Genomic DNA, 13,540 nt, shown 5'->3' with positions numbered 1-13,540 from the left:
TGACTAGGATATGTGACAGAAATGAAGACCCCTTGATCTAGGAAAAGGTACAACTTGCACACAACATGGTTACAATGGCCACTGTCTCAGTAGGAGAGTGCAATCCCATTCAGAACCAAAGATATAAAATCTCTAGTTCCCAGGCAAGGGGAATTCAAAACCCAAAATATTATTTTTGATATTGAATTGTTAATAGTGTGCAGTGAATTCTACAAATATTCACCCTCAAAAGTTTGCTTTAGATGCATTGTATAAAATAATATTTGCTCTTCACTTTGTGGAACTCACATTCACTTAATTCCACCTCTCATTCAAAATAGGAGTGACAGCTTTTTACACATCATCAGTATATTATGTGTTTATGCTGAATGTCGTAAACTAATGATACTTTGTATAGGTTATACCTCTCAAACTCATAGTAAGCACCCTCAGAATAGGTACGGCACATCCTATGCGACTGAAGCAATCTGACTGCATCTTCACAAAAGTTAGGATACAATGAATGATTCTTGCTGCCAAAATATAAGCAGTGAAACATGAAACTAAAGTAAGAAACAGATTAATGAATAGCATTTAGGCATGAAAGTATACATGAATGATAGAAGGAAATAAAATGGGTATGAAAAATATGTTCATTAATTCATGTAGTTTAATTTATAGATAGTGTGGATCAAATTAAGAATTTAAGCATCAACATGTTTTGAACAGAACATTTAAAAAGGAGGGTATATTGGAGCACTTCTGAATTTTATGTGAAAAAGCCCAAGAGACAGCTACAAGAAACTTTATTGATTATCCAATGAAATTTGTAGGAGGAAAGTAAAGTTACCTTCAAATATAATTAATAGGCAATCAATATGGCAAAAATCCTAGCCAACTACGTAAGTGGCTCTTCAATAGTATCATTATGGTAAATCTGATATAATTTTTCCCAATCGTACAAGAGTTGATTTCCAGTGATAAGAAAATATATATCTTCAGCTAAAACTCATTTTTCCCAGACATAATCCATAATATTAATGCTAAATACTAGTAGGAAGAAAGAAAGGCATGGCTGAAGTCTGAATGACTTCTCCCTTAATCAACAGCTACAGTATAGGAGAACCACTTGTTAAGACAGGTTCTCCAAACTTTTGGGCATAATTTTAAATTTGTGAAATTATAGCTATCGTAATATAACTGCCTAGTTCAGATGTTGGCAATCTTTTTATGCAGATATGGGATCACATATCATGATACAGACTGCAAAACATTAAACAGAAATTCTGACAAGGTTTGGTCATCATTAATTCCTGAGATTTTCTGCATTTATATGAAATCCTTGGTGATCTCAAATGACATCCCCAAATGTCTTATGATTTAAAAATCTGACAAGTGATAGGCTATTTTTTTAAAAAAAACCATTTGATTGCATTAAATTACAGATACTATGAATATACAGTCACTAGCTCCTGCATAATAGGAAAAAAGCATTCTTCTTACTAGCATAAATTCAAAATAGCTTTAATCCAGCATACTAAATCTTATATTTGTCCCCACATAAAAACAATGTATTTTTTAAAGACATTAGCTAGTTGTTGTAGAAGGCAAAAAATTAACAGCTGGCTAATTCCAGCTATATTGTTATTTCGGTATTCAGATCCTATTTTATTAAATATTATGCAATTGGGAAGGCACTGACAGGAACACCTAAGATTTCTGATGATAGATAGATAGATAGATAGATAGATAGATAGATAGATAGATAGATAGATAGATAGATAGATAGATGGATGGATGGATGGATGACAGACAGACAGACAAGCAAATATTTGGTTCAGAATGGCTGCAAATGTATCCAGGATCCTGGGAACAACTACTCTTATAGAATATTTTGGAAATTCAAAACATTTACATAACTGCAGCAATCCTTATCATTTAGTAAGGCAGATCAGCATTATTGTCATGATACAGGTGGGGCTTCAGGGAACAGGGTCACTTAAAAATACCTAGTGAGATCATAAATGAGATGAGTCCACTCCTCTTCTGGAACACAACCAACACCTTCAGCTACTATACAACATCCACTTCAATTCTTCAACATTGTATAACAATTTTTATCTGGTAGCAGTGCTAGGATTATGAATAGCAGCTTGATATTGTGGATGATAATGGAATGTAATAATGGTTTACAATGGTATGAGTGAAAAAGGTATAGCAATACTGAGAAGAATCTAACATCTAGAACTTCATGGACAAAGAATGATGACTGTTCAAGAACAATGCAAAAAATGCTGTTGTATAACATGCTCTCTATTGATTAGACAAACTATGAATGTAAGGTAGTACTTTTTTTAAAGTCAAGTATTAATATTTGGAAAAGATTTGTTATTAAGCCATTCAGTGACTTAACTAGTATGAAGCAAAAAATATAAGTTCAAGTAAAAGCATGCATTTATACACAGAGTCACACACAGGAAAGCAGATACCTGGCATCTCTGTGATGGTAGTCAATGGATTGCGTGTGATGGGACCAAGGCAGAGTGAGATAATGACTGAAAGCATAGCAGAAACAAAAATAAAATGTAAGACAATAAAATTAAGATAGTGTCATATATAGATATAAAGATATATATCATAAAATATGAAGGCCTGACAGCACAAGCACAAAGACACTATAAAGGTGGAATTTTTATACAGAAAAATAACTTCATAAAAGGGATCCATATATTAACGTGCTTCTCCTGATGCAATACTACTATAAGCCATTAATTCCTGTCCCCTGCACACCTGAAATGTGGATGATGTGCAAATCAAATCAAAGTACTACTGCTTTGATTAATGAAGGTGGCTGCCACATAACTATCATATTTGCAAAAGACTTAAGCAATAGGTTGCAAGATATTTACAGATATTTAGGAGTATTCCAGAATAAATTCACAGAACTATCTTGGCATGTCAGACGTTGAGGATATTACATTGTACTGATTTCACCATAAGCGTGATTAATTAAAAAGTTCATAAAGATGGAAGCAGTCTTTTCCTAGAATTCAACTGTTTGGCAGAAAAAACACTCAGAGCTAGAAGAACGAGGACACAGAGAAGAAAGAGGGTACAAAGACTGACTTGCTAAAAAAAAAGGAATCACTAGATTCTATCTGATAATCCACAAAGGTATTGCTTCAGATTATTAGAAATTCTTGCTAATTATTGTATTATGAATTTGACTAAATCTTATAACATTGGCTACTTTCGTCAATGTGTAGTTTGGTTCTAATATTAGTTTTAAAGGATTGTGATAAAGTATTTTCTTTATATCTGTTTCAATTCAGGATTCTTTGCAGAAACAATGCAGTGTTTTTCCTTTTTTAATATATTGTAAATAGTTGTGTAATTTTTATATTTTGTATATTCTTAATGTATTCCTTTTAACCTTTTTTCTTTCTTTTTTCTGTCTTAAAATAAAAGCATAATTTTTTAAAAAAGAGTCTGAGATTCCTGTATGGGAATACTGAGACTAGAAAGAAGATCCTAAGAGAGATCGGTGGCCTGCCAGGCTTCACTTTGCTTCCTGCAGGACTGTCCACTTCCTTCCATCTGCAGGCCTCTGTGACTATTTGTACTTTGGCTGCAGAAGAGAAAACAGCATTTACTGGCAGACAGTTTCTTTAACAGAAGGGACATCAATCTCTTTGAAGAATTTCTATGGGATCAATACTTTCCCTTCAACACAGATAGACAAACACAAAAAATTAAGGGATGGCTCACCCAGATTGCACCACACATCAGTAGCAGCTCATAACACCTGCCTCCTTGTTATGGTCTACTCTAACTCATCAGAATCAGAGGCTGAATAGCCTGATCTGGCAAACAGTAAGGCTCAGGAGCTCTAATCACTTGGAATAGATCAGGGACCTAATGAGAATGAGCAGGTGATTCAGATGTAATAAGAGGCCAGATCTTGGCAGAGATCTGTATTTTAAATGACAGAACAAAGATTTCTCAGCAACAGAGGTTAACAACACTTCAGTCAAGTGACTGGCAATACTGGATCTGTGATCCTATTATTCTGGCTCTTTGCTCTGCTCTTGGCTTGAAGTCTCAAACCAGCTGTGAAATTCTGTGTCTGAACCTCTGATACAGATAACTAATTTCTCTGCCATTGTCACATCCAGTTTATCTGATGTGGGTGCTGTAGGTGCACTAGCTTTTTTCTTTTAACCATGATCTTAAATTGGACTCTGTTGATATGTCTCTGGATCAATTCATACTGGAGCATCCTAATTGTACAGAAACAACTCACATTTCCTATATTTACTCTGGAACTTGTGTGTAACTGTTCAGCTGGGCATTCTACCTGTCTTTGGAGGGTTTATTACTAAAGCCTCATCATTGATCCAATTTCAAACCTGGTACTGTGTGACTGCTGACTCTAGAAAAGTACAGTTTGATTCTAACATTAAAATAGAGATACTTGTTCCTTTCTGTTTTTGCAACCAAATTGAAATTTTTGCTTGCAGAAAAAACTCAGAAAAACTTTGTCAGCTCACTTAGTATTTACATTGTGCAACTATAACATTTTCACATTACAAATGTCCTGAAACCAATTGAAAGAAATTTGATAGATCCCTAGACTGACTCCCAGCATTTCTGGCACAGTACAATTTTTATATGAGTCCTCACATTGTTGGCTCACACAGTGTGCTACCTGGGCCAGCTGTTAAATGGGCTAGTCTGCTGTTTCACTGGAGCACCCACTGAATAATTTTCACAAATTCATCATAAAATTGAAAACAAGAGTGAAGATTTTATCTCACCACTCACAAACAATTAGTATGTCAAGAAGCAACACCAGGGATGCACTCAGTAGCAGGCTATGTAAATAATTGTCAGTTTTTGGCTCAACACTTGAACTGGAATAAGTCTTTTTTGATAGAACAATCCCAGAATAGTTGATACAGGTGATCCTCTCATGATGACCATTCACCCACTGACCATTCAAACTTACAGTGGTGCTGAACAAGAGGTACTTATGACTGATTCTCACACAGAGTTGAAACATCCCTGCAGTCCAGTCAGGTGGTCATGAGCCAGGTTCTCAGTTACTGGCTCACAATTATGTTACTGCAGTGTTCTGAGGCCATTTGATTGCCATTTGGAACTTTCTTTGCCAATTTCCTACAAGCAAGTTGGCAGGAAGTTGCAAATGTGACATATGATGTTGCACTTAACAGCATGGGATTTACTTAATGAGAGCAACTGGAAGTACCGGAATTTCCATCGCTGAATGATAGTCATATGACATTGCATTTTGCAATCACATTGCTTAGTGATAGAAATTCTAATCCCAATTACTATCTTTAAGTGATGGTATAGGATAAAGTGGCAAACCTGAATGCTCACTGAATTTGGTAAGCTACTGGAGCAACAATATGTAAGGACCTGCTGCAGTCTTCTAAGCACCATCAGAGTCAACATTTGTAATCCCAGGGGAAAACTTCAAGTCCTTTGAAGAAACCCTTAGAAATTGGAGAAGCCTAACTATATATTACCCCTAAAGAAAAAGCCTATCATAGATAAGCATCCCTATGTTGTGGAGACCAGGGTGATCTGACTTTCAGAGGGACCACCAAGCTGTCTTAGAAAACAGTCTAGATGGGTTACTAATTAAGGGAAGTAATATCAGCTAAGTGGCCTAAGCTCCAGTGCTAATTTCCAAATAGGACGTAATAGTGCCTCTGACACTGTTTATTCCAGATTGAATTACTGTGATCAATTCTGTGAAAACTACCATTTTCACAGACTTAAAGCTCAAAAGAATCTTAGATAGTCTTATAACTGAATTTTAATGGTAGAAATTACTAACAGACCATTAGTCTGGCCTAGTAGTCTGTACCACAGACCTGTTGGGTTAAAACTTGGCAGAATATTCTAGTCAACTGGATTCTACTTTGTTTCTGCTCCTCACTTTTCCTAGTAGCTGCAAGGCCACAACCCCCAAATTACATCGTTTAACAAAAGAGCAAATTTCATATCAAGGCAAGTTGCAAGGAACATTGTTATCTCAGCTCCATTTCTTGAGTCCTTTGAGCAGAAGGAAAGGAAGAGCTTTTAGAAAGCCTAACCAGCAAATATGCCAATTTTTATATTCAATCAGCAAGAGATTGACCAACTAACAACCCAATGTTTCTATAACTGCCCAGTTGACTTGATCTCTGCCCAATTAGAGAGATTTATTCCCCTACAGAGACCTAGCTGGAATAGTTAGGGAGTTTATTGCTAACAATATGAAGAGCATGTTCATTCTTTGTCTTTGTGATTGCTTGCAGCATCAGCACTATTTGTTAATAAATTTTACTTTTGCCCTGTATATGGATTATTCTTCTGTTAGGGACTTCTTCCCCTCTTCTCTAATTGTTAAATCATGAAGTAATATTTTCCCTTCTGACACCAGGTTTTCCAGTGAAAAGTCTGAGTGCTCATGAATCTCACACTAGAAAGTGAGTATACCTAGAAAGTGAGTATATACAGTATAATTCCTTTCAAATATAGTGAGAATATCAAATAGGAATTCATCAGGAAAAAATGGGGTTTTTTACTATCTTTCTTCCCAAAAACATTTAGGGAAAATAAACTTAATATTTTCATCCAATCACTAAACCTCATTAGTAAGAAAGCAACACAATCTATGCCTCAGCAAATGTGGCTGCTTTAGTGAACAACATAGAGATCCTGCTCTCTCACTGAAGCAAGTTCTAAAATACTTTTCCCAAATCATTTTAAAGGAAGCACAGCATTATTACATCTAGTGTTAATTTTAATTAAATTACTTTTATATGTCAATAAAATAATCTCTTGCCATTACAGTACTCCAAATAAATATACAGTACTGCTTAAAAATCAAGAATGCTGTTTTAATGTGCTGCATTGTTTATAATATTGAATCAGAATTAGGATCTAAGGCTGTATTCTGACTATGCCACAAATATTTCTGAGTGACTTGGAATTAGTTACTGCCTCTAGCCTAAACCCTCTTACCAGGTTGCTATTAAGAAAATAGTGACAGAAATCAAGTACCCTGAATTCCATGGAGACAGAGGAAAAAAATGTGTCATGGATTGGCCCTATTTATATTTCCCCTAATGTTCTGCAGTAACAAAAATCTACAGATTTACTACATTTTTTAAAACAGATTTGTGCACAAACATTATTTTTAAGCTTGTGGCACCATAAGGTAGAATCTACTGTATAACTTAGTACTATGTATATTCTTTCAAAAGCAATTGAAAGCAGCTTTTGTAAGCCTGACTGCATCAATTAAAGTTATTTCTACTTAACAGCATCCAATGTGAAAGTGATGGCTTCAAAACAGTATTTGAAATTTTTGCACTATAGGTTTTAAAAATCTCTAGAACAATAGCACATATTAGTTCTGAAAAGTATCTTTTCCTTTTGAAGTTAAAAGAATCCTTGTTGTTTTCTAACATAGCCTAAAACAAAGGGGATTTATCTCTAAACAGTATTACCATATTCCATTAAAATACTAAGTCAAAGTCCCAGATGTGACAAATTATACTCTCAATGAAATAATAATTTTTATTTAAAATTGTTTCCATGTAAGAATTGCTTCTCAGACTGACAAAAGTTCAGTTCACCATTTCATAAACTACCTGAAGCAGTTATATTAAAATAGTAATAGCTATAGCACTTAGACTTATATACCGCTTCACTAAATGGTTTTACAGAGTCAGCATATTGTCCCCCAACTATCTGGGTACTCATTTTTCTGATCTCGAAAGGATGGAAGGCTGAGTCAATCTTGAGCAGGTGAGACTGGAACTGCCAAACTTCTGGCAGTCTGCAGAGTTAGCCTGCAATACTGCATTCTAACCACTGCACCACCGTGGCTCAGTGAAGAGCTTCCTTCCCTTCCAGTATACCATACAACCGGGGGGGGGCACTCAAAATCTCCACTCCCAATGAGCTACGTTGGTTTTAGACTGAAATGTAGTCCACTTGCTGTAATTCTTGTGCTTTTTTATTTTACTAATTCTTGCTAAAGAAAGCTATGTTCCTACTTGGGAAAAATTGCTTTTCAGATTTAAAAAAACAACGCCCTGGTACCCATTTTCTGGAGAGAATGAACCTGGTTTCAGAAATTAGCACCTAGTTCAAAAACGGGAACTAAGAGAAGGAATAAATTATTATTATTATTATTATTATTATTATTATTATTATTATTATTATTATTATTATTATTTCAATTCAAATGACAATTTTTATACTGGAAAGATGTGCAAAGAATAGGACTGGATAGGACTGATGTCGGACTTTGTGCTATTTGGTAAATAACAGTCTGCCCATAATTGCTAGTGACAATTAGTAATTGTTAACAATTGTTCAAGAAAGTAAAATAATAATAGCTCCAAAGTGGGCTCAAAATCACAAATAAAATAATAAAATAAAAAGTGTGCACATTGGGACAAACAAATCTGAGCTGCAATGGCTAATTTAAAGAAATTGATCATGGACTTATTGTGGCTAGTTCAATGAAAATGTTAAGCAATATATGACAGCTATAAAAAGATCAAATTAATATTTAGAAGAGAATTACTAGGACAATTCATTTGGATGACTTATTAGGAATGGAACTGAGAATGAAGCATCCAATATAGTTATATGAATCTATTGTACTTGAAAAATAGTACCACATCTGAACATATTCTGAAGCTGGAGATTTGATAAGGAGAGGCATGAAAATAGAGGTATGAAAACAGAGATATATAAAATAATGGTGTGGAAAACATGAACCAGAGTGAGTGCCTCATACTCATTCATGGAAATTAACCGAGGGACCATTCAGGACTGACAAACAAAAAATCCTTTACACAAAACTTGTAAATCATCAAATTCACTGTCTTTTGCAATGAATGCATACTGAGAGCCATCTTTTTCAGGTTTTAAGAGGAAACACAAATTCACAAAAGCCTGGCCTACCTATGGCTACATACTGTCTTCATAGTCCAGGCAGCATATTTTAAGTACAAGATGCTATTGACCAATAATAGAACAAAGCCATTGCTTTTCTATCTGTGGTTATGAGTTCCCAGAATTCCTCTGGTAGGCCACCATATAAAATAGCATACTAGAACATATGAGACATTGGTTTGATCCAGCTAGGTTCTTTTTTTCATTTTCCCCCACTACATAAACACATTCTTGATTACCAGCATGAAAACAAAAACAGAAAAAAACATTAGTATCTCTGGTCCTAGAAAGATGCAGTGCAGTAGTTTTCATACCTTACTAAAATGTTGGAATCTACTGGCACCTTAACATGTTAATTGAAAGGTCTGGATCAACTTATTCAGTGAGTGGGCAATGCTATCTTTTTGGGCAAGTCATGCACAAAGGAAGCAGAAGTGGATCTTAAATTAATATTCCAGATACTATGCCTTACTTAAGAACACTGAAGTTGGCTGAAGTACTGGCAAAGCATTGATAGGTCAAGAATCCTGGACCGGTGAGTGTGAATATATGTATAAAGGCACCCAAACAGGAAACCCACTGATTCTGATAGGATGATATGATGATGATGATGATGATGATGATGATTAATAATAATAATAATAATAATAATAATAATAATAATAATAATAATAATAATAATAATAATAATAATAATAATATACTTAAACATCATTGGCATTGACAAATTCGGCATTAGTCAATTGCAAAAGCCGGCTTTACTAGAAACTGCTTCCATCCTGCGACTATATCTATAATACCATCAAACATCCACATCTGCCTATCCCAGGTCCTTGGTAAGGATTTGATAGGTAGACAAAAATGCCAAATCCAGTCTGAACTTCTGGCTGACTGTGCAATGATTAATAACAACAACAACAACAGTAACATGATGATGATGATGATGATGATGATGATGATGATGATGATGATGATGTACTCTGAGGAAGATGAGAGCTATGCCAGAGGTTCAACCATACTGGACAGGTCTCATCAGAGGAGTCAGACAAAGACCATCTCTCCCATAAAAAATATGGTGAGTCATAAATTTCAGAATGCCATACCAGCTCGGATGTTGCCTGGGTTAACAAGGTCCGTGCTAGATGTTGGAATTCCTGAATATCTGGTGAAAAATGGGTTACAGGACTCAGGACTGTTGGCTGAGCATCCAGGGCGAGCAGCTGCATAACTACTGGAAGAAAAGGTGTTTACCCGTCGCAAATACACAGTGATTGAAAACAAAGAAATAATGATCTGTTATTACAGATCAAGTCCAACAAGAAGAGGATATCTAAAATGAATGCACCAGTTCTGGAAAGAACAACATCCAGAATCAGAAATAACAGAACCGAGACTAACATATCAACGCCAATTTATAATACAAAATAAAGTATTCACAGAAACAGAATTGGACGAACTGCAAAGGTTTACCCAGGTTTACCCAGGGCAAAGAAATCAAAGCCTTGCCAGAAGTAATTCAGAATGTAGAGGCAAGCCAGGGGGAGTTGGCAGTGAAGGAATCTAGCAGAGATATACAACTGTTCTCATTTGGAAACCAGGCACCTCTTCCTCAAAGAACAAAGCCCTCTAACTAAAGAAATAAAAGAATTGAAACAAAGAATAACTGAGCATACATAACAGCATAAAAACAACATAATAAGGCTGGCTGCATTGAAGCTTGTTCCAAAGAAACAGCTAGCACAAGCATTAAAAGATGCAAATACTGCAATATCAAGTATAAGCACCAATTCACTGCAAGAAACAAACCAACTAATGTACAGCACAGCTGCAGTTATAACTGAATACCTGGGATGCAAAATCAGAAAAGAAGAAAAACAAACAGTGCACTACAAAAAAGGAAGGTTAGACTAGAAAATAAGATCAGCAAGTTAAGATCACATGCAAGCAAACTAGAACAGATGAAAGAAAAGAAGCTGAAGAATAAGAAGACAAAGAATACCTAATCAAGAAATACCACTTAGAAACAAGGAAGATCAAGGAAGCACTGGAAATAATAAAGCAGCAAATAACAGCTATATCCAGGAAAATCAGTAGACATGAAGCTCGAATTGCAAATAAATTATAGGCAGAACCTCCAATTTCAATCCAATCAGAAACGTTTCTACCAATCCATAAATGGAGAAACTGCAATGAATCAGTCAGTACCTGACAAGGAAGAAACAGTGCAGTTCTGGAAGCAGATATGGGATAACCCAAAGAAACACAACAAGGATGCGGATTTGTTAAAAGAGGTGGATGCAAATAAAACAGAAGTAGAAATGAAAGAACTAGTAATAACAACGAAAATGGTAGAAAAAAGAGCAAGGAAGATCAAAAAATGGTCAGCACCAGGTAAAGATGAACTGCATGGGTTTTGGTTGAAACATCTAACTGTTATATACCCACTCATTGCCAAGCAGTTCAACAATATACTACAAGGAGGAGAAATTGAAAAGTGGCTAACAACTGGGAAAACCTACCTAATAATGAAAAATCCAGCAAAAGGGGCAACACCAGGCAACTACAGGCCAATTACCTGCTTACAAACAACTTTCAAATTGCTAACTGGTGTGGTAGCTGATGCAATCCAACAGCATCTAGTTGGAAACAATCTCTTTCCACCCGAGCAGAAAGGAAACTGTCCCAATAGCAGAGGAACAAAATATCAATTCCTAATAGACAAAATGATCTTGGAAAACTGGATGAAAAGGAAGACCAACCTGAATGTGGCATGGATTGATTACAAAAAGGCATTTGACTCTCTGTCACATGACTGGATAATCAAGTGCCTAGAAATAACAGGAGTCAGTGGAAACATCAGAAAATTTGTGCAAAGATCAATGGCACAATGGAAGACACAGTTGCAGGTCAATGGTGAATGACTGGGAGAAGTTAATATCAAGAGAGGAATATTTCAAGGAGATTCATTATCACTACTACTATTTGTTATTTCCTCTGTCAACAATACTGAATAACTCAGAGCATGGCTATCAAACATCAAAAACATCTGCCAAAACTATCCCACCTCCTTTACATGGATGATCTGAATCTGTACGGAAAAAACATCATCTGAAATAGAATTGCTGCTGAACACTGTCCGTATATATAGACAAGATATTGCAATGGACTTTGGCTTGGACAAATGTGCCACACTTACTCTCAAACAAGGAAAAATAGTGAAAACTTAAGGAATAAAGATGCCCCATGAAAATAACATTAAGAGTCTGGATGAGGAAGATTACTACAAATATTTATAGTTAGTTATAGTTTATAGTTTATTTGATTTATATACCGCCCTTCTCCTTGGTGGGACTCAGGGCGGTTCACAGGGCATACATAAGAAACACTATACAAAAATTAAAAAGAATTAAATCCATGCCCAATTAAAAACAGAAGTACAGATTAAAAACAATTAAAAGCCCATAATCCCCCATCAGGCCAGACCAGCTAATTCGAACAGATGGGTCTTCAGGCCCCGACGGAAAGTTCGAAGGTCTGGTGCCATCCGGAGCTCCACCGGCAATTGATTCCATAAAGCCGGAGCCCCCACAGAGAAGGCCCTCCCCCTGGGGGCCACCAGTCGACATTCCCTGACTGGCGGCACCCTGAGGAGGCCCTCTCTGTGGGAACGCACAGGGCGGAGGGGAGTCGATGCCGGCAGCAGGTGGTCCCTGAGGTAACCCGGACCCATGCCATGTAGGGCCTTAAAGATCGTAACCAACACCTTGAACCTCACCCGAAAGACAACTGGTAACCAATGCAGCTCGCGGAGCAAAGGTGTAACATGGGAGTACCGGGAAACTCCCAAGACAACTCTCGTGGCCGCATTCTGTACCAGTTGGAGCCTCCGAGTGGTCTTCAAGGGAAGCCCCATGTAGAGAGCATTACAGTAGTCAAGGCGAGAGGTCACGAGCGCATGAGTGACTGTACACAGGGCATCCCGGTTCAGATAGGGCCGCAACTGGCGCACCAGGCGAACCTGGGCGAAAGCCCCCCTAGTCACGGCCACTATATGCTCTTCCAAAGTAAGCCGTGAATCTAGAAGGACTCCCAAGTTGCGAGCCCTATCCACGGGGGGTAAGAGCTCACCCCCCATAGAAAGAGATGGAACATTTGGAATGTCCCGGGATGCCGGAATGCACAGCCACTCAGTCTTGTCAGGGTTGAGCTGAAGTCTGTTCCTCCCCATCCAGACCCGAACCGCCTCCAGGCAACGGGACATCACGGCGAGGGCATCACTGGGGTGGTTTGGGGTCGAAAAGAAAAGTTGGGTATCATCGGCATACTGATGATACCCAACTCCAAAACCACGAATGATCTCACCCAGCGGTTTCATATAGATGTTGAACAGGAGAGGCGAGAGAACCGACCCCTGAGGAACTCCACAAACGAGAGACCTAGGGGCCGATCTCTGCCCCCCTGCCAACACCGACTCCGAGCGTCCCAGGAGATAGGAGGAGAACCACTGAAGAACTGTGCCTCCCACTCCCAATCCCCTGAGACGCCGCAGCAAGATACCATGGTCGATGGTATC

General features: G+C 37.3%; 1 protein-coding gene across 1 annotated transcript in view; it reads right to left on the bottom strand.

The window, feature by feature from the left end:
* The window catches only part of RIMS2 (regulating synaptic membrane exocytosis 2), a gene marked incomplete at both ends in the record, with an annotated part of 276,924 nt that overhangs the window by 95,202 nt on the left and 168,182 nt on the right, over positions 1 to 13,540 (bottom strand). The window contains 2 exon segments of the mRNA XM_083359700.1: positions 405 to 512; positions 2,469 to 2,534. Coding sequence (XP_083215826.1) covers positions 405 to 512; positions 2,469 to 2,534 — 174 coding nt within the window.

This window comes from Vipera ursinii (genome assembly GCF_947247035.1).
Source record: "Vipera ursinii genome assembly, chromosome: 3".
NCBI lineage: Eukaryota > Metazoa > Chordata > Lepidosauria > Squamata > Viperidae > Vipera > Vipera ursinii.
The sequence above is the reverse complement of the archived record's forward strand: the minus strand, read 5'-3'. Positions and strand labels throughout refer to the sequence as shown.